We start from the raw sequence: 27,315 nt of genomic DNA on the forward strand, positions 1-27,315 counted from the left end.
ACACTTGATGGTTTTAGACTGGACTCCTGTTATTGACAATGACTTTCCTTTGTAATGTTTGAACATCTGCAAATGATTGGACAGAGCCCTAGCTGGATCAAGTGTTGATCCAGAATATCCTGGATAATTCAGCAATCAGACCCCCTCCTTTTTTTTTCTTTTACTCCTTCTCTAACACTGTGATTGTGACCATTTCACCCATTCCATTGAGATAAGAATCTTGTAATCCTCAAACTGACTTGAAGAGCTGAGCAGGAAAGCAGCTTTCTACTATAATTGCCTGAAAGTTAGCCAGCCCTGGATCTTGTTTGCATTCAGTGCTGCTGAACTGCTATACCTATTTTAATACTTATGCCGCAACTACTACGTAAATGAGCAAGTGTCCTGCTACTTACAGCACATCACTCCCAACCACTGATTTCTATGTAAGGGCGGAGAGTGGTATCTTCTGGCACTCTGTTATAGTAGATTGTTCTTTCATCCATTAGCTCACATCCTGTTTCAGAAACCTTTCTAGTCAGTCATTCTGAGGGCTCCTTGTAGCAACCTGGATAATAGCAGTTGAGTCGGTAGCAGCTTGAGATATATAGGCACACTGACTGATATGTTGCCACCTGCATTCTGTATGGTATGTTGAATTTTTAGTCATTTTTAAACATGCTGATCAACATGATTTTAAGTTCTAGTAGAGATAGGACACAGGTTTACAGCTGCAGCTAAGGTTAAACATGACTGGGAAAAATGGTGGGTCCAAGAACAAACCTTTATGTAGTGTATACAGTATTACTCACAATCATGTTAGCATGTATAAAATCACAACTAAAAATTCAAGTGCAGATATACACTATGAGTTAAGTTCACCCCTATGCAGAGAGCTCATACACAGCTTATGCCTTATTTTGGGGACTTAGATTGTAAAGTTGCAACTTCAAGTTGCAGTGGGGGAGGTTTAGGTTGGATATTAGGAAAAACCTTTTCACTAGGAGCGTGGTGAAGCACTGGAATGCGTTACCTAGGGAGGTGGTGGAATCTCCTTCCTTAGAAGTTTTTAATGTCAGGCTTGACAAAGCCCTGGCTGGGATGATTTAGTTGGGGATTGGTCCTGCTTTGAGAAGGGGGTTGGACTAGATGACCTTCTGAGGTCCCTTCCAACCCTGATATTCTATGATTCTATGATTTAAACAGTTTAGGTCAAGGATCATCTTTTTATGTTAGTTCAGAACATAAAAATGAGGCCTCAATACAGGGGTCCCTAGGAGATACTGTAATACAAATAATATACTCAGTTGCCCTTCAACCTGTCCATTTTTGGATGGCCAATTTGCTGCAGTGTTGAAGTGGGTGTTGAAGAGAGATTTGAAGGAGGAAAGGATAGAAACTTACAGATCTGTTCAGGATGGATATTCCATACATAAGACGTCTATTTGAATGTGTGAAATAAATCAAAGCGTATTTAAAAATTGATGTTAAGGCAACGTTATACTTGAGATTTTAACAATATAAATTTATTCCAAGCTATGCTTTCTACATCCTCCCAAAACTTGGCCAGATGACACATCAGGCTGGAGTGAGGGTGGAATTCTGCCTTCATTTACACTCAGGAAACCTCAGGATTGCCTGGGTATCACTAAGGGCAAAATTTGGCCATAAGGCATTAAAATTAACACCATATATAGTTATTAAAAATCCTAGATGTGTGCTGTCTGGCTGAGATATGGGGAACTCTGAAGCTACTAAGCTGTATGTATGTAAAATCTCAACCATATTGCAACACTAACAATTTCTTGCATTTTGTAAGCAGTACATTTAAATAGATTCTGTAGTAATAATCAAATCCTACTTTCTACATTTTAAAATTTAATTAAATATTCTGTAAGTTTACCAACGATATAATTTGTTTAATGGCTCATTGAGCTTAGAGGTTTTATAGTCCAAGCTTCCTCAATAACATTGTTATCAGAATAAAGACTTCTGGAAATAAAAAACATAGAAAACATGCTGAAATGGCATCTGTGCAATAGGCAGTGTATCTGTGTTTAAAGTGATTTGTGTCGGGCGGTCTCTGGTTACATAATAGGAAAAAGAAAAGCTGGGTAATGAAAAAAAACATTTTGCAGGCAATTTATCATATGCTTCAGAAGATCTTTAGTGTTTTGTTTTTTTAAAGTTGATTCCCCAAGTAGGACACAATCCGATTCTCTGTTGTCCCCCTGCACCTTGTTGTAGTCCTTTACGCTAATGCCAAGTGAGTGTAAGATGCTACAAAATCAGAGCGGTAGCAATTTACTCCCACTTTGCACTGGTACAAATTACTACAACAAAATGCAGGGCAATGGTGAATCTGGTCCATAGTAGTTGGAAATCGTGAAGACCTATTCAGGCCAGCTAAAAGTGCAGTTATAGTTGCACAACAGACCATATCAGATACTAAACTGATGCTACACTTGGTCTTAAGCAAGATGTCAAGAGAAGCTGTGTCCCACAATAATGTTATTTACACTGCCTTATAAATTGAGCTATTTAATTGGAATTGCTTTCTGCTATCTTCCATGTCTACAAGGAAAATGTGTGGTAGAAATATATCTTGGTTACATAACTGTCTAGAAGAAATATTAAACATGGGAAAAGGAGATCAGGTAGGGAAGACTGTGCATATAATAAATTATACTGAAAAACAGTATTATCTTGGGTTTCACTGAACAACATCTTGGACCAGATCCTCATCTGCCGTAAACTACGCTGACTTCAATTGAGTAATGACAATATACTCAAGTTGAGGATCTGCTCCATAGTCTTTATATTACATCTAAAATTATAGCAATATGTTGTGCTTATCAAAAAGAGATATAAACTACCAATAGTTTTATCTCACTGTGCTAAAATAGTTGCCAAAAAAACCCTAGGTGGCTCTTAAATAAGTGTTAGCAATGATATCTTATAACTAGTTTAATCGAATGCCTGTCCTTCTTGGACTAGGTGGGATCAGATTCCGCTGTGGAACACTGACCTTAACCACAGAAGTCCTATATAGATTTAATTTTTTAAAACTTTCGGGAGCCTGGCTATCCATTGCATCAACATACCAATACCTTATGGGAGAAATAGCAGCATTCTAGAATAATGGGCCAAAACACTTAGCCATACAGCTGTTATTGTGCTGACAAAGTTTTCAAAAGTGATCAGTAATTATAGATACTTCAGTATTTGGCTGCCCAACTTGGACACCTCAAAGAGGTCTGATTTTCAGAGGTGAACACTTAAAACTTTCTGAAAATCAGGTCCCTTTAGGATGTGCCTCAAGTTGGACATCTCAATAAATAAATAAAATAAATAAATCAATCTTACTAGCTACTTTTAAAAATGTAGGCCTGTACTGTTTACAAGCATTGAGATATCACAGTGGGAGGAGTAGTATAAAAACCTGACTAGAAGACGTGGTGTTGAACCATCGTAGCTCAAGACTGCACATTGTCCCACTGCAGTAATTCATGATGATAGGCTACTCCAACTGCTGTAAGAGAATCTTACTCCTGACCATTATTGTGCTTGAGCACAATGTATAGCTCTCTCTATTTGTCGTACTTAGAACTGTTTTACAAATTAACAGAGTATCTGGATTGATTCTCTATCAAATAGGGATAAATTAAGGGATGGTAGCGGTTCTTCTGTTGATCCAGAGACCTCATTTGAAAATACAGGGTTTTAAATACTGAATTAAAAAAATGAAACAATCAACTGTGAGTGCACAAATAGGAGGAACTGAGTTTATTGGCTTGGGAGGGTGGGATATACACACTAGAAGATGCTGAAAGCAAATCTGCATTCAGGATTTAACTTTTATGATAAATGCTACTTATACAGACATTCTCTGGAACCCTTAGCCATGTTATGAGAGTTGATAATATCATGTTTCTCCCGCAATCACTGAAGAATTTATAATAACAACCATCAATACAAGTCAGCTCAAACGTGTCACTTCTGAAAAAAGGAATCCATCTGAGTAAATGTGATTATGGATACGACAGTTAAGAATAACTGAATAGTAACAGACCTGCAGAGATGAAGCTGGCTATAGATCAGCACAAAATCCCAATAGTGACAGGCAAGGATTATTGTTCCAGACCGTGTAGATAGTGTAGTAATTCTGCTATATGTTCATAATTAGAGATTTTATTACATTTCATTCATAAGAGGAACATTTACATATTCACGAGTATGTACAATTTTAAAAATCAGCCTTTCATAAAAAAATTGGTAGATGAAAACAAACTATCCTAACTTGAGACACTGAGTGTTAAAGCTATCACCCTCTTTGACAGCTACAGCCTCAAGCAGCACTTGCTTCTTCTGCATACTGCGGGATGACTCCAATTCATACATAGTTGTCAAATTGAAAAGAACACTCTCATGTAGGTAGTGTTTAGGGTCCTGCTGAACCATTCCTTCCAACTGCCGGAGGGAATCCTTCAATTTTCCCAGATAAAGCAAACAAACAGCCGCATTGTTATTAGCCTAGAGAAAAAGATTATAATATATATATTGAGTCTGGAGTCAAACCAAATTTAATAAGTCTTTACTTTTTTTTTTTTTGCAAATATTTGCAATTGTTGAAATGTATTATTTATCCTACAATTCAATTCTTTTATCCTTGGCATGGGGAGCTTGGTTACTTTCAGTGTCTATCCCATAAGAAAAACTAGCTGACCTCCAACATCTGAAGTTCTAAAAGATAGAAGAATCCAAGCTGGAATTCAGATTGGTAAAGGGGCTCAACAGATAATGTTAAAAGTGAGCTGAAAGTGGTTTCAGATACCACATTTGTCCTTGAATCCTCCTGCCAATTATTCTAGTTTTACACTTGCATATTCCTATTTTTAAAAATGTCCTTCTCTCCCCTGCAGCTACATGAAACACAGATGCAAACAGGGGAAACTGATTTACTGAAACTGACTTTTAAGTCAATGGGTAGATTCACTAACTAGGGCAGTCCAAATAAATCCCAAATGCTCATCAGGTTCCATATCCTGTTCATCAGAGCAGAATTTATTAAGTAACACAAGGTACAAAAGAGATAAAAGTAGTATGAAATACTTAGCAATGGAAATTTTCACACTTTCTGAAAGCTGGGGATAGGGGAAGACACAACCCTCTTTCCTAAGTAGGTCTCCCACAAATGAGGGGAAGTGGTCTCTAGTTATAGCAGGTGGCATTTACAGCCGGCAGTCACAGGACTCCAAGCATGTGCTCCCTGAACTTGGTTCCCTCAGTCTTAAAGGGGCCCGGGAATATGGCACTGGGAATATATGCCCAAGGATCAGCATACCGATACATCCCTATAGTCAGAGGGCTGCCAAATATACAAGTAAACAAGATGAAAAAACTTGACAATTCTTCTGTAATGTCTTTCAGTGATAAGAATTTTAGACTCTGATTTACAGCTGGCTCTATATGGGCAGACCCATGTGCATGCACAGATGCAGTTTCAGGATCAGGAGCCTTTAGTGTTATTTCTAAATACAGTAATTAAAATGGGGTAAAAAAGTGTGATTTTTCAAGTGGATAGTGTCCCTTTAATACTATCCGATGATAAATTATTTCCTCATATGTTTGCAATTACCATTTTGTTTTCCAATATGTACCTCTAACAAAACAAAGCCAACATATAAAAGCCCTCACAGAGCCCCCTTAACATGTAACCCATTACAGTGCATGCAGTAAACAATCATGCTCTTCAGGTAAACTGGTCCTGCCTTCCCCTACTCATCCCTTTGTTTTTATTTGTATCTTATCTTTATGTATAGAGAAAGCCCTTTGGAGCGTGGACCATATCTAATTTTTCTATAGAGCTCCAAGCACCCTTTGGGTGCTATCTATATCTTAGGGATAAGATAAGACAGGAACCACTCAGGTGTCAATTCAATGTAGTACATCCGGAGTCTTACCACAGCATTTGCAGGGTCAATCTTTAAAATTTCTGTGAAGGCTCTGTGAGCGTCTGCAAAGTTATTCTGACCAAGATAGAGAAATGCTCTAGAAAGTAAGTGACACATGAGTCAGTTATCCTGAAAAACCCAAGGTGATAATACAATTCAAATGGAACGGAGACCACTTTTTATTTTCCCTATTATAAATGCGAAGAGTTTTTGACATTTGCTCTTCTCAGTGTAATCGTGAGCCAGCTGCGAGACACAGATTTACAGACAAATGAAGTGACAATTCAGATCACTGACCACTTCAGATATTCTGCCAACAAAGCAATGCTTTTCTATATTTGTTATTAAAATACAGAGAGTCTTCCTAAAATAATTTCTCTGTGAAACTAAAAGTGTTATATCTGTTTCCAGAACACACCTGTAGTATTATTTTACTTGTCAAAATATATTTAGCTAATATGATAAACACCAAAACCTGAGGACTCCATCATGCAATCTGATTTACTAGTGCATATCTTGGCATCCATTTGAAGCTAGCAAGTGCTGGGTCTGCACTAGCAAATCTGATTGCAGGATCAGAATCCAAAAGAGCTTCTTTGTTCCTAAAAGTATATATTGAAAAAATAGGGTAAAATATGCAATGCTTTGAAGAATGAGAAATAACTTTGTAAAATCAACTCTTGTAACTAAAGAGTTTCAAGCCAGGATAAGATGACTACACCAAGTAATACAGATCTCATGGGTGTACATGCCATTCAGTCTCACTTCTGACAGATGTGGTTACATAAAAGAGAGCAAGAAAGAGAAAGAGATACTCTCAAGGGTACTTTAAAACTCACAATGCACATTTTGCAAAATCATATTTTAAAGTTTTATTTAGCTCTTAAATTATCTACCTGTTCATTAAAACCATAATTTGGTGCTGTAGTCCATCCCATTTCTGACTCATTTTCTCAACATCGTGAAAATATTTTTCTGCGGTTTTTATATCTCCAATCTGGATGACAAAAATTACAAGAAAGTTAGGACAATGCATGAGAAAGACCCATTCAAATGAGCTCTTCATGGGACATCCTTCCACAAAGAACCAAAACGTGAAAACATATGAAGTATTAAAGTAACTGGCATCATAATTCTACCTCTCCGATTAGCCATTATTCACTGTGAATGGACTAAAGCCGATATCAAGGCTGACTTTTACAATTCCTCATTAAGCTCATAGAAGTGAATAACAAAAAACACATACAGTGTCCTCTTCCCTAAGGACCTGGTTCTTAAACTGGGCTCAGTGGAACATTAGAATATTACGTAGTGGTGGCTTTGTCTCCTCATTTCTAACAGCTTTGACAGGTGTCTAGGCTCTCCATTGTAAAGAAAACCCTAGGGGTTTGCAAAATTAGCTGGAAATGAGAAGATAGCAGAGCTACCTCCAATAGCTACTACACAAGAGAGGAAACAGGATCACTCCTCAAAGCTAGGAGCCACCAATCATAAGTGAGATGGAGCATGGTAGCCAGGTAGCTTGTGGAAGATCCATTCTTCAGATGGCCACCCCACCTATGACCAGAGGAGATCTAGTTCCCTCCTGAGCAATCACCCCACAGCCAGAGACCAGAGAACAACCCCCGCCATTGCTGCTACGGAGACAAAAATACCAGGTAGAGAAGCCACTTAGAAGAGTCTCAGTTAGGGTACTGGGGAAGGGATAATGTGGTGGATTCAGAATTATTGGGCTAGATGATAAAGGGAGTGCGTGGGTGGAAGGAGTGATGGATTTGGGAACTGTCAGAAAACAGAATTCATAATTCTTTTGGGAGGGTGGTCAAGGTGTAAAGTAAATCAAATGTCACAGTTTTTAAGTTAGGAGTGATTATTTTAGGAAATAAGCTTTTTCTTCTCTTTTAGCAAAAATATGGTAGTTTACAAAACTTATCATGAACAATTCTTATTTCTTAACTGTATCTCAGCATTCAAGTGTCTGAATAATATGCAATTACTATACATAAACTATTCATTTGTTAAGTGCCCTTACTCCATTAAATAAATGGAAAGTATTTATCTCTTTCGCTTTTCCAGGATATCTGACATACAAGAATCAGTTTAAATTAGTCCTGGAATTTTAACCATTTAAAATTACTTTCCCACCGGATTTTATTTAATTAATTTAGGAATTTCAGTCACTTTTTCTGAACTAATGTAACTATTATGATTATGAATGCTTCCAAATTAACACAAAACCCTCTTGTTAGCCTCAAATAATCAAACCCATGGTTAATGTTCCTCCAATGTAATCTGCACTGACTAACCATGGTTTCCGTTAGTCTGAAAAATAGGATTATTTTTCAAAAAATATTTTGGGGGCTATTTTTAAGTCCCCTTTGCTGTAATTTATTGCAGAAACTGGGTTTAAAATAGTCACAGAACAACTTAAAAGCACTGGTTTGTAAATTAAACAGTAATTTCACTTTTCAAGTCCTTTGATGGAGTTATTCAAATAGCAAATAAGGGTTAGCTAGCAAGCAGATTCAGAGTACTTTAGGAGCATAAAATGAAATACTGAAGACCAAACCATCTTCATTGTTTCCTCCTAACCTATCAGGCTGACTTTGTCTCTGATGTGTCCCAAGTGGTTGCTGACAGCTTTACTCACATTACCTCTTAAAGCATCTCTGGGGTAGACTGTGGCCTTTTCTGCTTTTTCCAAATCTCTCCCCTCATTTAGTATTTATATGATGGTAGCTATTGAAGGCCTCATTCAAAATCAGGGACCCACTGGGCTAGGAAGACATGATTCCTGCCCTAAGAAGCTCATAACAAATAAGTGACATTTGGAAGGTGAAGGATATAGGTAACATTAAACATAAAACATCACACACACTATTTTGTATACTTAAAAAGAAAATTAAAAACCGTTCAACTATATCTCACAGCTCCTGAACCAACATATTCTTGTAGGCATTACAGAAGAATTGGGTCTTGTGAGAAATTTGAAGTAAGAGAGAATACAACACGTAGTTTAGCCTTATGCCAATGTTACGTCTCCCAAGACTCCACCCTTGACTTCATATTCATAGAACTTCTTCACTAATCATATAGAATCATAGAATATCAGGGTTGGAAGGGACCTCCGGAGGTCATCTAGTCCAACCCCCTGCTCAAAGCAGGACCAATCCCCAATTTTTGCCCCAGATCCCTAAATGGCCCCCTACAAGGATTGAACTCACAACCCTGGGTTTATCTAGTAATTCACCATTGCATTACTTCACACTTAGGAGTTGAATTCCACTCCCAAAATACCTTTGGTACTTTCATAAATGGGTAAAATCTGGCTCATTGTGCCTCTTCTGGTTGCAAGTCATGGCTAGCAGATCAGTTTGAGACTACTTGGGAATCACTTGGCACCATTTTTCTGAGAAACTGTGAGGCTTGAGTGCTGAAAAGTTCCCTTTGCCTTTCCCCTCAGTTTTTGCAAAAGGTTTTGTCTTCTTCTCATGGAGTTTGCCTGTTCTAGAGTTCAAACATGCTACACAGCTGACACCTACACATGCTGGCTCCCAACTCCTCTTTGCTGCACCTTTCTCTCTCTCTCTCTCTCTCTCTCCCCGAGTTTAATTAAAGAAAAGGTAAAAGAATTACCTCTGTAAAATCAGGATGGTAAATATCTTACAGGGTAATCAGATTCAAAACAGAGAATCCCTTTAGGCAAAACCTTAAGTTACCAAAAGACACAAAAACAGGAATATACATTCCCTCCAGCACAGCTTATTTTACCAGCCATTAAACAAAAGGAAATTTAACTCATTTTCTAGCTATATTACTTAGTAACTTAACAGGAGTTGGAAGGCTCCATTCCTGATCTGTTCCTGGCAAAAGCAACACACAGACAGGAGGTTTTTTTTGGTGTAGTGGTCGGGTATACATTTCCAATTTACGCAAAACTCGAGTGACGCAAGGCGTTCCGGAATGGAACGATTGCACAAGTCGGGGAGCATCTTTTGACATTAAATTCCTGTATCAGTTGCTTAGCACTCTCAAGATGGAATTTCTTGTTATTAAATTTCAGTCGAGTTTACCCTCTCTCAATGAGGTTTTATTCTTATTTTCATAAACAGGCAATTTGAATCCTTCTTTTATTCAAAACTACCAAATAAAAACAGGAGATATTGCCAAGCAATAAAGACATTTTCCCTGATGCACCAGGCCAAAGAACTATTTGCATTTAGAAGTTGTGTTTTCATTAACTATTGTCCAGGGTTATGTAAGCAGGCCAACAGGCACCTCATGCTTTATTTTCCCTTCTGCTACTCTATTAGGAAAGGTCCAGTTCTGGCAGTAAAACCACTAATTCAAATAATCCCATGTCATAGCCAACCATCAAGGAGGATAACAACTTGACAGGATTCATCTCAGAGCCTGTTAACACCACTCTTTAAATTGGATGGACAGTCTGCTCTTCAGAGACATGGGGCAGTCTGCGCACACTCTCTCGAGGTTGATAGTGTCCATGAAGTCACTGATGTATCTGAGAGAAAGAATCCAGGGACAGGAAGTGATCTCTGCTTTGTCACATGACAGTGCCAAGTAAAGCATCCAAACTGGCTGATCGATTTTTCTATTATGACCCAGAATTATTAGTTATGTGGATTTTGAGTAGCTTTATTCATAGTTAGTAGAAGTTGTCTATTCAGGTTATAATTAACTTTCATATTTTTCAATTGTATAGGAATTTCACTTCAACGTTCAGATCAATTCTGATTCAGAAAAAGACCTTCAAACACCACCTCCACTCTACTGAATGATCAACTACCTTGAAATAAAATTTCTGCTAGAAAAACTGAAAATTCCATAATTGGATTTGTTTGAATGACAACTTATATGATTTCAAATGAACAATAATAATGTAATTATCTTTTGTCCAACTAAAAAGAAACCCCAAATAGAACAGTTTAATTTTCTAGCCTTATCACCACAGACAAGAAGAAAGTTTATAAATACATCATTTAAGCACTAATATTGTTCTTTATTAATAAAAGAGAAAGTCTGAAGTGTTTAACATTAAGGAATGTTACAAACCTATTCTTTATGGATTTGTTGGATACGAAATATTAGGACTTAAATTTTCATCAGATAACTATGTAGCATAGCAATAAGAGATCATTTTTTGAAAAACAATGTAATATTCCAACAGTATTTAATAGGTGTCATCTACACAGCCATATGCACGTTCTTTGTACACATGAAACACTACTGGCTTTTCTTTCCACAATGGAAATAATGCTATGGCAAAAGGAAGGTGAGGAAATTCTGACATGGCTTTTGGATTAAGCTGTTTAGGGAGCAGTTTGATTAAACACCAGAAGCCTGTCTGGGTTTGAAGAAGAGGGAAATTAGATTTGGGGTAAAATCCTGGCCCCATTAAAGTCTGTGGGAATTTTGCTATAGACTCTAGTGGGACCAGGGTCTCACCATTTGAGCTGATATAATTATTAGGTATAATTTCCATAGTGTGATCTTTGTTAGATAATGTAATTAAAGTTTGATTCACCACTGTAAATACTTTACATTTTCTAATCTAGTCAAATGTTTCATGGTAGAAATTCTGCTGTTTCATCTTATTTTAAAGTCTCTACGACATATAGGTTGCCATATATACACCTAATAAGAAGAACAACAGAGTTTTAAATACAGCAATTACTCATTACATTACATTACTGTCAACAATGTTACTTAGCATATTCAGAGTAACATATATACCTGAAGAAAAATCCTTCCAATTCCACTCAACAGCTGAGGTTCCTGTTCTGGGTAATATTTGATGACTGTGTGATATGCATCTACAGCAAGCACATAGTCCTAAGGGGGAAAAAGCACATGACTAGATTTTAAGATCAGCATTCACTCATTGTTTTATGTACGCTCATTTTAAAAAGTGTGTATGCAGTAAACAGATATTAATGAGAACGAACGAGTACAGAATTAAAATCATTTCAAATATTTAATGTTAATGGAATTTCCTCCCAACATGGCAGTGCTAGCTGCCGGCTATGCTAACCTTCTGACTATTCAGTTCTATTGGAAATGTACACTACACCCAGTGATAAAGTGGCAGATTTTTCTTTACATTTCTTTTTCCAACTGGGTCACGTCTCTCCTCAGCAAAATTAGCAACACAACCTGACTATTTACTCTTCAGCTTCCAATAATGATTTCGGGTGGCATTTTCAAAAGCACCTAAGTGAATTAAAAGCACAGGTGCCATTTAGTCTAAATCAATGGGGATTATGCACCCAAGTGATTTTGGCACTTCTGAAAATTCCATGTGTAAATTGTAATACAAGGACTTCTAGTGTGCGATGCTCAGAATCAAAACCATATCAGAGACTAAAGGGCACAGCCTGCTCGTTCCAGGCTTTGCCAGCTATCTTGAGACGCTTGTGTATACACTCTGCCTAGTAGCCTACCATTTTGTTTTGTTTTGCCTCTTGAAGGTGCTCTAATCTCTGCAAATTTTAATGCTGAAAAGCAACAGGGGTCACTTTCCCCCCCAACTTACTTGGAAAAAATGCCACAGGCATTTCTTTTGCCTTCTCCTCTACTCCATAACTGATGGCAGATATTGTGAACTGTGTTATGTTTTCTTAAGGCTATATTTAAAATGACTAAGACCTGCCTATTTCTGACCCAGATCATGACCTGTAATAATCCAATTTTGCAGTAACAAAAATCAAAGAGATCTTCAATTGCAAACAATTTGCAAACTGTGACTATACTTCATTAACAATGATACATGTATAATATTTAATAACTGACATATTTAGAGCTCTTGTTCTCACTCTGATGCACCATGTCACATTAAATGTTACTGTATCAATATTGGCTACCCCAGAAGTTCAAAAATCCAACAGACAGACCCTAAAAAAGTCAGGTGGTTTTATTTGGTCCGCTTTCTTTTGAACTCCCTTTTCCATCAATGTGTGTGTGATATTTACACTGTTGAGAACTCTCACAAATTTATAGTGAGTAAGGTGATTTTGGCCTCTGCTACTGGAACTCTTGGTAGAGAACTCAACCGAGATTGGGGGCCCATTGTATTAAGCATCGTATAAATAACACATAGTATGAAACAGTACCTGCGCTGAAGAGCTTACAGTCTAGTGAAAAGCATGGTAGTGACTTTGTGAGGCAGGAACTGGAATTCACCAAACTCACCTCATATAGGGACCACCAGACTTGTATTAGGTAGGAACAGCTTTTAATCCCTGTTGAGCTAGCTATGATTCAAACTGGTGATAGACAGGTGAAAGGCTCTATAGTCTTGTCATTTCGTGAGATGCTTCCATAAGCATTAATGTTACACCATTGAGAACAAGGCTAGCTTTCTGGAATAATACGTTTATTAAATCAAATTCTGATCTTTTAGGGGAGTTCACCAACAGCTCTTCCACTCTGGACACAGGCAAAACCTCCCACATTCTGTTAGTCTTAGTCTTAAACACACACTAAAGGCTTTTCTTGCACCTTAAAGTTAACTTGAGTTATAACTTGAGTCCCATCCATATATAAAACCTCTTACCTCAAGTGTGCTGGAGTTTTTAACTTGAGTGGCTAGCCCAAGAGGGGGCATATTTTAAAACTCGAGAGAGCACGTGTGGATACAGGTTAACACTACTCAAGTGCTGCTAGACCTCCACTGCCTTCCCACAATTCTTCCCCCACCTCCAATAGCCAGATAGGGCAGAAAAGTTCTCCCACAAATCACTGGGAAAGAATTAATAGAGCAGCTCAACTTATTGCAGTGCTAAGAATCATGGGATGTGTACCCAGAAGTCTTTGTACCACATATGAGTGAATGCAGCTGCTTGAATATTATTTTGCAGTGTGGCTGCTCCACCTTGAGCTATGCTAACTTGAGAGGAATAACTTGAGGGTAGAGAACTTGAGTTAACTCTTCAGTGAAGAGACAAAGCAGTCTGTCACAACATATTATGTCTAAAGGGACAATTATACGTAACCAATTACACATAATAAAAATGCAACAGTAAAATAAATGGGATGTTATACTAATTCACTTTTAAATGCAATGTTTTACAAAATAAAATAATTCCAATTATCACTCTGTGGTCCTTACCCTAACTTTTATACATATATGTAGTTTTCAGCCCCACATGGATATGAGCAGGGCTGGAAACCACAATATTCTGATCCAAAGCATAGACCTCCTCCACTTTAGCTTAAAGAGTAAGTGGTAAGAGGAAAGCATGCCGTTATCTGTATGAAGACCAGCCCATATAGGGAGACACCACACACAGTGAGTGGGTTACAGAAATGGAAGGCTGGACAACAGGGTGACTGGTTTCTATTCCGTGTTCTGGGAGCAGATGGTGGTGTAGCGGTTACAGAGAGCATAACCTAATGAAACAATGCCCCTGCTTGGGACATACGTAGGGTTGTATTCTGGGTGTAAAAGGGTGAGTCGCTAACACTTATCACAGAATCATAGAATATCAGGGTTGGAAGGGACCTCAGGAGGTCATCTAGTCCAACCCCCTGCTCAAAAGCAGGACCAATCCCCAATTAAATCATCCCAGCCAGGGCTTTGTCAAGCCTGACCTTAAAAACTTCTAAGGAAGGAGATTCCACCACTTCAGCTAAAGAACCACACCTCTTTGCATGGATGCAGTAGAAGAGAGTCATTAATCTGTGGGCTTACCCACTACACTATGGCACAGAGCCACATGGCACTAATGTTAGTTACACAAGCACCTGATTTGACAGGTTCCTTCTGGATGACTATGTTGCAAAGTGGATAAACTTAGCTCTGTTATATTAGAGACCTGTGTTTCATTCTCAGCTCTGCTTGAAGCAGGTTTGTGTAAGCTCCCAGTTATCTGTGCAAATGGTGAAGGACAGTTACCCTCCTATATGATATGAAATCTTGGCTTATAATAAGGGTTGAGAAGGGTACAGAAACGTTAACAGCAGTCACTGGAAGCATTAGGACTAGAACTCATGGTCTTTGGGCTTAAAAGGTTCATGCACCTTCACTAAACTATAAAACAGAAGTAGGGAGTTCTCTCTCTCACACACTGCTTCCTAAAAAAAAAAAAAAAAAATCACACGAAGGCTGAAGATTTTTGCATCATCATGAGAATGCCTGCAGGAGGGGACAAATTTGCATTACTCATGATTAATTTATGAGAATGGACAAAACTGTGTTAAATTTTAATAACTTTTGAATCAAGCACTATTTAGACCTAAACCTAGATAGACTAACTCATGTAAATAGTCCCAATAAATCCAATCGGGCTATTTGCGTGAAGAAAAGTAAAATATGTTTTTGCACCCTCAACTGGTCATTAGGATTAGTCCTGAGAAACTGGTCCTGAGATAGGAGAGAGGACAATTTATGCTGTCTCTGTCTTTTAAATCAAAAGAGAATCCAGATCAGAAGAGAATGCTCAGACATCAGACTCTTCTGTCACTAGTATAGACTGTGGTCTTCCCTTCCTCCTCCACATCGTTTTAACTGCAGTAGAGCCAGTGCTGCCCCCACCCTGAGCACCGACTCCACACTCCCATTGGCTGAGAACCGGCCAATGGGAGCTAGGGAGCGGTGCCCACGGGTGAGAGCCACAAGGAGCCGCTTGCACTCCTCCGCCTAGGAGCTGGACCTGCTGCTGGCAGCTTCTAGGGCGCAGCGCGATCTGCGGTGCCAGGACAGGCTGGAAGCCTGCCACAGCACCCCCGCTACGCTGCTGACCTGGAGCCACCTGAGGTAAGCCCGTGCCCCGACCATGCGCACCAATCCCCTGCCGCAGCCCTGAGCCCCCCCACAAACCCAGAGCCCCTTCCTGCACCCTAAACCCCTCATACCTGGCCCCACACCAGAGCCTGCACCCCCAGCCCAGACCCCCTCCTGCACCCTAACCTCCTGCCCCAGCCCACAGCCCCCTCCCACATCCTGCACCCCCCACCCCTGTACCCTAACCCTCTGCCCAAGCCTTGAGCCCTTCCCACACCTCAAACCCCTCATCCCCAGCTCTGTTGTGTCGCGGGCATCAACAATTTTCTTCAATTGGGTAGTCAGAAAAAAAAGTTTGAAAACCACTAGGTTAGAGGACTAGCCTTGGGAAAGGAGACCCAGGTTCAATTCTCTGTTGCATCACAGGTTTCCGGTGTGATCGTGGGTCACTTCTCTGTGCCTCAAATCACCACCTTTTCTACCTAACAGGGCTATTAGTGAGGTGCTCATATACTGTGGTAATGTGGCCATGTAAGTACAGAACTCCATGGGCCACGTAAGTTTTCCTTTCAGGATGGTCAACAAGAATGACACTGAGGGGAATTTATTGGGTTTAATATTTAAGGCTGGGATTGTTAAAAGAGCCTAAAGGAGTTAGGTACCCAACTCCCATGGAAACTAATTATTTTAGGGTCCTTTGACAACCGTAGCCTTAAAGATAATCTATAATTATATTTCAACAAATACTAGTTAACTTTTTTGGCCAAAGGAAAAGGTTAATAAAATTTACAGCTGGAAATTAGTCAATGTTTTTTACACCAAGGTTACAGGGAACGTTATTATAGTTCAGAAAATAACTGTGGTCATCATCACCACTCTATCCAACATCACAAATGATTCAAGTAACAAACAGTATTTCAGAATCAACACAGGATTACATCCCAATATAATATATTGTCACTAGATGGCGATAGATTGCACTGACTCAGTTCAGGAGAAACCCAGAATTTGTTTGTTTATTCATTACACTGGAAAACAAAAAGCTTCAATTTTGAATGATATATTTTACAATGAATACTCCTCTAGAAGTATATTACAGACAACTGATATCTTTTACACATATCTGAAGCTTTTGTGTAATTCGTTTCTTCAAAAAACACTTATCCTCAAGAAAGATCACGTTTAAAAATCATTATTTGAAAAAATAATCAATTAAAGCAGAGATGAATATCTGAGCATTGTTTGTTATTAAGACTGTTTTAACATTTGGGAAAATTTAAAGGAAAAAATAAACAAGAAGCCCATTTACCCATCAGAGGGTTTGTGGCATATACCGTATAGATTATCTTCACACTTTGCCCTGATTTTAACTGCAATATGATTTATGTTTGAAAACTGCTCTTAAAATATTCTGACTCTTATAAGTGTCAAGTATCAGGGGGTAGCTGTGTTATTCTGTATCCACAAAAACAACGAGGAGTCTGGTGACACCTTAAAGACTAACGGATCTATTTGGGCATAAGCTTTCGTGGGTAAAAAACCCACTTCTTCATACATCTTCATAGAATATTAGGGTTGGAAGAGACCTCAGGAGGTCATCCAGTCCAATCCCCTGCTCAAAGCAGGACCAACCCCAACTAAATCATCCCAGCCAGGGCTTTGTCAAGCCGTGCCTCAAAAACCTCTAAGGATGGAGATTCTACCACCTTTCTAGGTAAGCCATTGCAGTGCTTCACCACCCTCCTAGTGAAATAGTGTTTCCTAATATCCAACCTAGACCTCCCACACTGAAACTTGAGACCATGGCTTCTTGTTCCGTCATCTGCCACCACTGAGAACAGCCTAGCTCCATCCTCTTTGGAACCCCCCTTCAGGTAGTTGAAGGCTGCCATCAAAACCCCCCTCACTCTCTTCTGCAGACTAAACAAGCCCAGTTCCCTCAGCCTCTCCTCTTAAGTCCCCTAATAATTTTTGTTGCCCTCCGCAATAATTTTTGTTGGACTCTCTCCAATTTGTCCACATCCCTTCTGTAGTGGGGGGGGACCAAAACTGGATGCAATACTCGAGGTGTGGCCTCACCAGAGATTCCCTCGATCTGCTGGAAATGCTCCTACTAATACAGTCCAATATGCCATTGGCCTTCTTGGCAATGAGGGCACACTGATGACTCATATCCAGCTTCTCATCCCAGGTCCTTTTCTACAGAACTGCTGCTTAGCCAGTCAGTCCCCATCCTGTAGCGGTGCTTGGGATTCTGAAGAAGTGCATCTGAAGAAGTGTGTTTTTTACCCACAAAAGCTTATGCCCAGAAAAAATCTGTTAGTCTTTAAGGTGTCACCAGACTCCTCGTTGACTCTTATAAGGCAGTTCTTGAAAATTATGTGCATTATGGAAAGGCACATGCAACATATTCAAGGACAAGTTTAATACAGGTAATGGCTATGTTGGGGGTTCAATAGCAACATATAATTGTCATGTGGGAAATCTGAATTCTGGAAATAAATCTTGGAATTCTAGTTTCCTAGATTGAGAGTTATAATACAGATTGTGAATACACTTGGTTTTGAGAAATGAAGGAAGGAGAATGAGTTGCAGTTCTCTTGAAGCAACCTTGTCAGAAACACTGATGACTTGCTTAGAAATTGGAGTTCATGCCACTATTGAAGTGAGAAGAAAATATCATGAAAAGGATGAAACGGGAATAGAAGCAAGAAAGGCATACAGAAGCAGAAAAGAAGAGGAGAGTAGAAGTGACTAAAGGAGATATAGGGAGCTTAGGGAAAAAATTAGTATAGTTAAAAGCAAAGTTACTGTATAACTTGTTGAAAACCTGCAGTGTTTGCTAACTATATTTCTTTAACTGGATATTTTTATACTCCAGTTATACATTTAAGTTTGGGATGGAGACTCAGTGTTTAAATTTTTTTCCCACCTGCATTTGAAAAAGGAGAGTTTCCTGAAAACTAACTGTGTCTCAGGATTCTGATTCAAAACAAAGACTTGTTTGGTTTAAAGACAGAATGGGGCTTCTTTCTAACCACCCTGATTTGCTGTGCTGTTGTATTTACGTAAGAGGGAATAGTGCTGATCTCACTCTAACTATTCCGAATATGCATTTCCATCTCCTGGGATCCTCATAAGAGCAGAATGCTGCATTTTAAGGCAGTCTCTGAGTAACTGACACTTTCATACCTGTACTCTATTTGAGATATTATTTGAGTGTTAAAAACCATCAAGAAAACAAGGCTTACGAACAGCTTATTCAGCTTTATGGAAAGCTAGGTTCAGGAATGCTGTTGGGTAACTAGGATCATAAGAACAGTCATACTGGGTCAGACCAATGGTCCATCTGGCCCAGTATTCTGTCTTCCGGCAGTGGCCAATGCCAGGTGCTTCAGAAGGAATGACCAGAACAGGCAATTGTCAAGGTATCCACCCCCCCGTTGTCCACTCCCAACTTCTGGCAGTCAGTCAGAGGCTAAGTAAACCCAGAGCATGGGGTTGCATCTCTGACCATCTTGGCTAATATCCACTGATGGACCTATCCTCCATGAACTTATCTAATTCTTTTTTGAACCGTTACAGTTTTGAACACTAGGAATATGGAGAAGTTCAGAGCCTGGTCTGTGAGAGGTTATAGTGCGGACAGTGATGCTCTGGGGTTTTGCTGCTAACTGATCCATAAAGTAGCTTTAAGATCTGGATTGAGGCAGTCCATAGCTCTTGCCACAAGCTTAGCACAGGGGCATCCCTATTCCCATGGCAACGAGGTCTACTTTGGAAGAAGTTTGTTGTTCCCTCTTTCTGAATGCAAGGAGAAGCTGTTGCACCAAATGGAGTAGGAAGGCTTACAGGAAAGGGTGGAAAAACAGGCAAAAAATAGCCAACTCCACTCTGACTGTTCCTTCCTTTGCAGCTATAGGAGACTAAAAACTCCAGGGTCAGAATCTAGTTGCACAGACATATGGACAAAGCAGAAGATGTATTTGGATGCTTCGAGTCTCTGTCACACACAAAGCCTACAGTATCATTACTGTGTGCAACTAGAGCAACATTCCTAGTACATCGTTTGAGAAAGACAGAGAGAGCATATAATTGGTTTTAATTACAGTATTTAGTTAAGTGTTTGAAAAATTCAATTTAAAAATGCAAATTCTGTATTGTTATTGCATGTGCTCTGAAATGATTTCAGGAGAAATAAGTGTAGATATGGTCCTAAAGAACACTGCTGCAAGTGGTTATCTATTAAGTAAGTAATTACTAAGTCTAATTAATTCTTCACTAAGCTAAACCTTGTACAGTCAGGTAGTCTTCCCCTATCCACGCACCAGTAATTCTCTTGCACTTTCTCTGACATTCTATTCTAGTATATACGGTAACTCTGCAGTTATTGCCACCCACGTACCTTCATCATTAGCAGACAGTTTGCCATGGAGTACATCACCCGGCCCAGACGTGACCTCCACAGCTCAACAGAGGCTACAAAATAAGAGCAGCTTGTGAATGTGCACAAATAAATTAGAGGTTTTTTCTAGCCATCAATTATTGGTCCTATGAATTCTGATTTAAAAGATCCCCCTTGTTAAAATCACTGGGTTTTAGCATAGAATTTTTAATTCTTTGCCACACCATACTGTCAGATAGAAAATACTGCCTCTCTTAAAAGGACTAATTCGATTGGTTCTAGGAAAAGAATATCTGCATAAATGATGCAACGATGCAAAAGCAACAGACAACCTTTCAGCTTTTAGTTCAGGCAACATATTAAATATTAAAAGAAGCCACACATTTTCTAATATCAGAACAGAAGATACATAGAAACATCTAAATAATTATTACCATCAGCATACAACTGTGTAATTTATGGGATTAAATTTAATCAACTAAAAACCCAAACGTAGCCTGAAATCTCATCTCAAAGCCAGAACATGCAGGGTCAGAGCTCACTCAGTCTGGGACTATTTGTTTTCCTCTGGCTTAGTGATCTGGTGGAAAAATCTGCCAAGTCTGTCTGTCTTTTCCACGCTCCTGGAGTTTGCAGGCTTTAAAGGCTGCAGCAGCAGATTGCTCATTCCCTTGGTTTGAGACAGACTCATGATGTTGTAAGAGAATGGTTCTCCCTATGTATCCACTGTCACAGGGACCATAGATCAGAGAGACGTGCAAATCTGAGGATATCCGCTTTATATCTTCAGACCACGTTTACAGATCACGGATTGGATGCACATAAAAATTTTGTATTCGTGCAGGGCTCTATAGATCAGTACTAGAAATAAATGTAGTCTTCTGTCCTTCAAAAATAGACATTAGGGATATTAATTTGGTACATGATTGATTTTGAATTAAATTATTTGAAAACAAATATTACGGCTCACCCCGACGATCAACTCTCAAAGTTACTGTATTGGGGTTGGAAAGACAGGAAGAAAAAGGGTGGATTGCAACAGAACAGTGATAACTGTTTGTTCTTGTGTAGCAATAAAGGGGTCTGTTATAAAAACCATGGCAGGTTACAGAGAGTTAATTTTTTTTAATGGATTTACAAATGCCATTCATTACAAGTAATAAAAGCTTGGTGAGACAGGTAAAAAAATATAACTTTATGTTCTAGACACATTAAAAATTGAGTGCATAGTTGTGTCTCCAAGATTGGACCTGGTATTTAATTTATAATAGCTTCCTTAGTCATAGCTCTCTTATATCATTCAGCAGTATGAAGTCATATTTTATATATTTTCCACCCCAAGTTCATGTAAAACATGTATTGCCATTACTGGAGAGTACATTGCATACCATGAGAGGACATTCTACCCCATGTTTTCTACCTTTTGTTTCTTTCTGAGCCCATGGCAGAAACAGGGCAGTGTTAAATAACTCTTTCCAATGATGTTAACATCCCATTTTTGAAGCAATTTTAGGTTTGTCAAGTGCATTTCCTGATGTTTTTGTGCTTGTGTTGTCTCTAAACGTTAATATTAAAAAAATCTGGGTTACATTGATCTGAGATCCAGTCAGTTGATTGAAAATTAAGCTATTATGTAGCTCATAACATATTTCAAACTTACTGTGATGTGTTTAAAAAAGAATGCATTTGATTATAGTTTATTGTTTTGTGTTGTGACATCACTTGGTTATAAAGAACACTTTCTGTTATTGCTGGCACTATTAAAATGTCTGTGTGGTAGCCAGGACAGGCAGAGAATAAAGTAAAAACAGCAGCTAATGAGAAGTTTCAAATATGCTGGAAAATGGAACCTAGATGGCTGCGTACATTTCTACAGCTGCTCAATACACAGAAGACAATGGGAGTTCTGAACATTGAGCAGCTACAAGCTCAGGCCCAGTAAGTCCGAAGGCTGAATAAATATGCAAGATGCACTAAAAGGACACTCAGGAGGGATTCTTATTGCTGGCAGCAAGGGGCTAAAGAATGACATGGGAAAACAAAAAATAGAAACCCAATACCTGATGATTATTAGTAGTAACCCAGTAGTAGAAATGACAATAACTCACCTTGCAAGCCCTTGCTGTTACACTATCCATCTGAACATTCCTTCCTAATGGTTATTAATTTAGGCTCTGATTGTACAGTGGCTCTATGTGCTCCCATTCATTTCAATGGGAGCTCTGTGCGTGGTGCAGCTGCAGACTTGGTTCCTTACAGAAAACAAACGTGCTGCCAGGCAAATGGTGCAGTGCTAAATCTCTCCTACTGAACAATTGGAAAATGAGACATTCTGCTCCACACTAGAGAAGATGTATGTCATGGGCTGGTTGGTGCAGCACCTACTCACACTGGCAATAAGGAAATTACTCCCCAGACATAATCCCCATAATGACTTAAGGTTGTCTTCAGCCACAGTTAATAAGGTTTGTATCAGCTGGATTTTCCACAAAAATAAAAGCGTCCTGCAGCTCAAAGCGCAGCACAGGGGCAAGTAGGGAGCAGAGCCGACCAACCCCATCAGGCAAGAGCAGCCAACAGTCCCTGCAAGCATCCCCAGAGTCCTTTGGCACTGTTAGGCAGACAGGCAGTTGTACTCCAAGCACAGCAGCATCTCTCCCAGCTGTTCAGCTACTCCCTCCCCTGGTTCCTGCTGACTACCTTTTTTCTAGCTCTTCCCCCTGCTGAGTTGAGCACAGCTCTAAAGGCAGTTGCAGACACAGTGGCGTAGAGCAAGGAGCCAGTTACCCGCAGGTCAGAGGGGCAGCCTGCAGGGGACAGAGCTAGTAAGTGGCTAGGAGAGAAGTCTCTGCATATGTGACAAAAAGCAGTCAGTCTTTTAGAGAGAGGGTGGGGAATGGCAAAAAGACCTGGGGAAAATGAGGAGGGAATCCATGTGGGAGAAAGCCAATGAGTGGAAAAGAGTGAAATCCTATGAAGGAAGCCAGGTATGGAGAGGGAATAGAAGGTGAAAACAGAGCCACATAGAGAAGGAGCTTCATTTTTTCAAATAATTTTTGAGAAAGGCCAAGTATTTCTCTCTGCTTTTTGGTCTTGTCCCCAGAAAGAAGTAAATTTAATATTCACCAGAATACATATGCAAATAACTGGCTGATGGGTTCTTGCACATGCCCCTTCCCCCTAAAAAGCACTTAGAGATTTGTCTAAAGCAAAATTTCACATTGGTTGGCAACTATACCCAGACAAACTGATTTATTCTCCTCCCACCCTAATGGTAGACAATGATTTCCTAGACCCTGTAGGGGAACAGTGTCCTGAGGAATGTTAACCAGGTTAACTCATAGATTGTTGGTAGTGGAAGAAAGGCTTCTGGCTTCCTGTGATAGATGTTTTAACCCCTAGCTTGCTAGACATGGTAAGGGGTACACCTGCCCTGTTACAGTGCCTAAAACCTCACGTCAGATAAAATTTTCAAGAGCACTTAAATTACTTAGGTGCCTAAGTCCCGTTTTTCAAAAAAGTGACTAGGGTTGCCACTTCTGAAGTACAAAATACAGGCACATCCAGGATGACGCTCAGCCCATAAAACTTGAAAGCTGACAGTGTACTGAGCTCCCTTATAGATTTATTGGGACAACTACCTCATAAAAAGGATGATGCTGGGATGTCTAAGCTAGCCAATGGGAGAGGCTGATGAGAGGGGTGTATCCTTAGCCCCACTCCTCTGACAAAGTTAGGTGCCTAAGTCAGGGAGGAGCTTATGTCTGCTTGCAATCCCCAGCTGGAAACCCCTCTCATGGTGTCAGATGACTTAGGTGCCTAAGTGGTTCCTTGCAAGAAATGCTGGAGGAGGTGGCGATGGTATCTCCCGTATAATTTTTAGCCCAGTGGTTAAAACACTTACGCAGGATGTGGAAGACCTGGGCTCAAATCTCACCTCTGTTTGATGGGACCAAAGGATTTAAGCCGGGGCCTCTCACGTCTCAGAAGAGTGTACTAACCATGTGGTAAGGAATAGTCTGATGTGGGGCTCCCTCAGTCTCTCCTACTGAAGCTGTTCCACTTTATATTAATACTTACATAAGCATAGGGCCAGAGAGAGAGAAAGTGCAAATGAGACTATAGGCCAGTGGTTAGGGCACCCACCTGGGATGTGGGAGACCCTAGATCCAGTCCCCCAGCTCCAATCACTCTTTCACATCCAACTTCAGCAGGAAAGATTGAGAGCACTCCACATCAGAATATCCCATAGCTCAATGGTTAGAGCACCTTCCTGAGAGGTGTGAGTCCCCTGTTTAAATCCAGTACCCCCATCAAGTAGAGGGAGACTGAACCTAGGTCTCCCATATCCCAGGCAAGTGCTCGAACCACTGTGCTAAATGTTATAAGGGAGAGCACAACCACCACTTCTCCCTCCTCCAGCTGGATTCTGAAGAGTCCCCATCCATTAAGCACGCTCTTTGCATGCTTACCGGACTGGGCCCAACAGAAAAGATAGGCATCTCCCCGCCTATTTTCCCCTGATTTGAGGATCCCGCTGCAGGTTAGGCATCTGGACGCCACGAGTGAGGTGTTGTGCACATGCACAGAGGCAAAATCTTTGGTGTCTTGGGAACTTTTAAAGCAAAAATTTAGGTACTCAGTGAATTTAGGGTTAGGAGGCAGCCAAACAGGGTTTTATGAATTGTAGTGGAGTTTAGGAGCCTAAGTCTCTTTGGGATGCTAAGGCCCAGATCCACAAATCTCACTGATTTTCAGTGAGCCTTAGGCTCTCAAGTGGGAAAAAGGAATGTTTTTCTTGTCAGGATTCTCTATCAGCAGCTCCCGATGCAATCCCCTTTCTTCCTGCCCCATGATCTTTAATAAATAAGTTAATTAAAATAAAAAGGAAAAAAGAAAATGTCTCCTATAAATATTAAATCAAAATATGGTAATACATAGCAAAAGACCTTTCAAATTAATATAATCTGCTGGGACCAACAGGGAAGGAGGGAAAATTTGGATCTCAAGAAGTTTCTCAGATTTCAGGGGAGAAGATTGATGGAGGCAATGAGCCTCTTAAGACAGATACCCATCTGGTCTGTCTCCAATGCCTCAGCAATGCATTGATTTTCTTGTACACCTAACACTAAAGAATGGCAGTCATACTCTCTGTTTCTTCAAACTACAAAGGAGATTTGATTTAATTCACCAATTTGATCAAAATAAAAGGTGAAATTGTTAAATGAATTCCAGCAAATAAAAATACAAGATGTATCATTTCAGGGGCTGAAGAGACTATAATATCACAAAAGTACTCTTTTAACAGCTTTGGGGAAGTCTTTTGAAAACTTTTGGCATACCTGGGCAAGTTATAAAAATACACTGCCTGTAAAAAGAAATTTTAAAAAAATGCCTACCTTGTCTGTTCTCTTGTGTAATGTTAGTCATACGTCCATCTTCTGCTAAGCCTTGCGCCAAATTTTCTAGTATCTGTAGCAAATTTTTTAAAACTAACATGAGTTTAAACAGGCATTCTGGAATTAGGCAGCATTTTGTATTATATGCAAGTTATCTACAGTTGTCATAGTCTGTATGTAAAACAATTCAAACAGGAGTGTTTCACATGGACAGATTTCAAAATCACTGATTATTACTATAGCTAGATCAATCATAACAGAAAGCCTTTGAACTGTAGTGCTGATGTTAGAGTTCAGGTTTATGATACTCACAAAGCATTAAAAGACAGCATATACCAGGGACATATGCATTTTGTTAAGCAAAATATCAAATATGCTCCAGAAGAGAATGATTCAGCTCTTGCAAAAATGTCAAACTGATTCCAGAAGAGAACTAAGAGGTTTTTTTAAATTTTATTTTATGTATCCCATAAATTCATTGATGCTCTGGTTTTAAACAGAATTTGCCCCCTTTTTGTTCTTAAATTAAATAATGATCCTTCTAACTCTCAGCTCCATTTGCTTCCCAAAGTTGGGATTTTGTTGCTGTTTTTTATTTGAGATTTAAATAATATAAGCTACGGAGTGAGCAAAAAATTATGTTTGCTGGATTATCTGGAGAATGAATATGTATAACTATTGGAGCATCTGGTTTAAGATATCTGCACTTTGAATATATATATATATATATATATATATATCTACAGTTTCATTTGCAATTTAAGCCAATTGCATTTCTCCAATCCCGCTATGGTGTATCCAAATGTCTCTCTGACTCCTGAAGATTACCCTATTTTTGCTGATTCCCATCCCCTCATAAATCACCGCATTTCAGTTTCATCTTTTTGGTCACAGTAGACTGAGTGGGACTCCCTTAAGAGCCTGTTAAGCCACTCACTCTTTAATTAGCTGGTGGGTTTAGTTTATCAGCAACATAGGAGGCACTCCCTCTCCTAGGAGCCCAGTGCACTGCGTACCTAGTGCTTTCAGCTCATGACAGTTTAAAGAGAGATTATTTACAGTGCAGTAGCACTCAAAATGTGCTTTGTGCTTTCCAAACAATAAAAGAAATAGGTAAAATTGTCAAAAGAGATCAATTGATTCCAGAGCTTAAGTTCTATTTTGAAAAGTGCCTTAGGCATGAAGAGCCTTTTGAAAATGGGGTTCAGGAACTTAAAGAATAGATTTTTAAAGAAGTTTAGGTGCCAAAAGATGCAGCTAGGAGCCTAGTGCCTCTTCAGCAGTGTATTAAAAAATGGCCATTTAGGTCAACAGGCAGGCAAAAGGAAAGTTTATTTTGCAACAGAAGAGAATCATGTGTTAAAATGCAACTCTGAAGTAATTACACTGATTTCATTCTGGTTACACCAGGAATGATTTTAGTCCAAGGCAGGTTTCTCTTCTCTTTAAATTTTTGTCTCCAGGTATGTGTTTGTTAGAGTTTCTTTCACGGTAGTATTAGCATTTAAATGGTCCCAGCTAGATTTTCAAGTGAACACATCTTTGAGGTAAATGGAAGAAACAGTTTATACCTTTGCTGCTGATGCTACTGTTTGTCTGGAGACAGTTCTCTGCAATGCTGGCTTAACAGGGCAACAGCATATTGATTTATGCAGGGAAGACTAGTGGTACCACACAGTGTATTAGCAATTTCCACCCCGTTTCCCTGCCCTAAAACAAGAAACTTAACTTATGCAGAAAAAGGCAGAATTTGCAATGAGACACAAATTGTAGAACATGCAATTTCTGCAGTTCCTGTGATTGTTTCACTGGTTATATTCATAGCTGTATTTGAAC

General features: G+C 39.4%; 1 protein-coding gene across 2 annotated transcripts in view; it reads right to left on the reverse strand.

Annotated features, from left to right (window-relative positions):
- Window positions 1–3,750: 3,750 nt before the first annotated feature.
- The window catches only part of TRAPPC12 (trafficking protein particle complex subunit 12), an 80,447-nt gene continuing 56,882 nt past the window's right edge, over window positions 3,751–27,315 (reverse strand). For both annotated transcript variants that reach the window (XM_048845413.2, XM_048845412.2), the window contains 6 exons: window positions 25,480–25,552; window positions 20,081–20,154; window positions 11,688–11,786; window positions 6,830–6,930; window positions 5,943–6,030; window positions 3,751–4,512 (listed from right to left, as the gene is read on the reverse strand). In XM_048845413.2, coding sequence (XP_048701370.2) covers window positions 4,270–4,512; window positions 5,943–6,030; window positions 6,830–6,930; window positions 11,688–11,786; window positions 20,081–20,154; window positions 25,480–25,552 — 678 coding nt within the window. In that variant the 3' untranslated portion in view covers window positions 3,751–4,269. The remainder of the gene's footprint in view (window positions 4,513–5,942; window positions 6,031–6,829; window positions 6,931–11,687; window positions 11,787–20,080; window positions 20,155–25,479; window positions 25,553–27,315) is intronic.

Source organism: Caretta caretta, chromosome 3, assembly GCF_965140235.1.
Source record: "Caretta caretta isolate rCarCar2 chromosome 3, rCarCar1.hap1, whole genome shotgun sequence".
NCBI classification, from domain to species: domain Eukaryota; kingdom Metazoa; phylum Chordata; order Testudines; family Cheloniidae; genus Caretta; species Caretta caretta.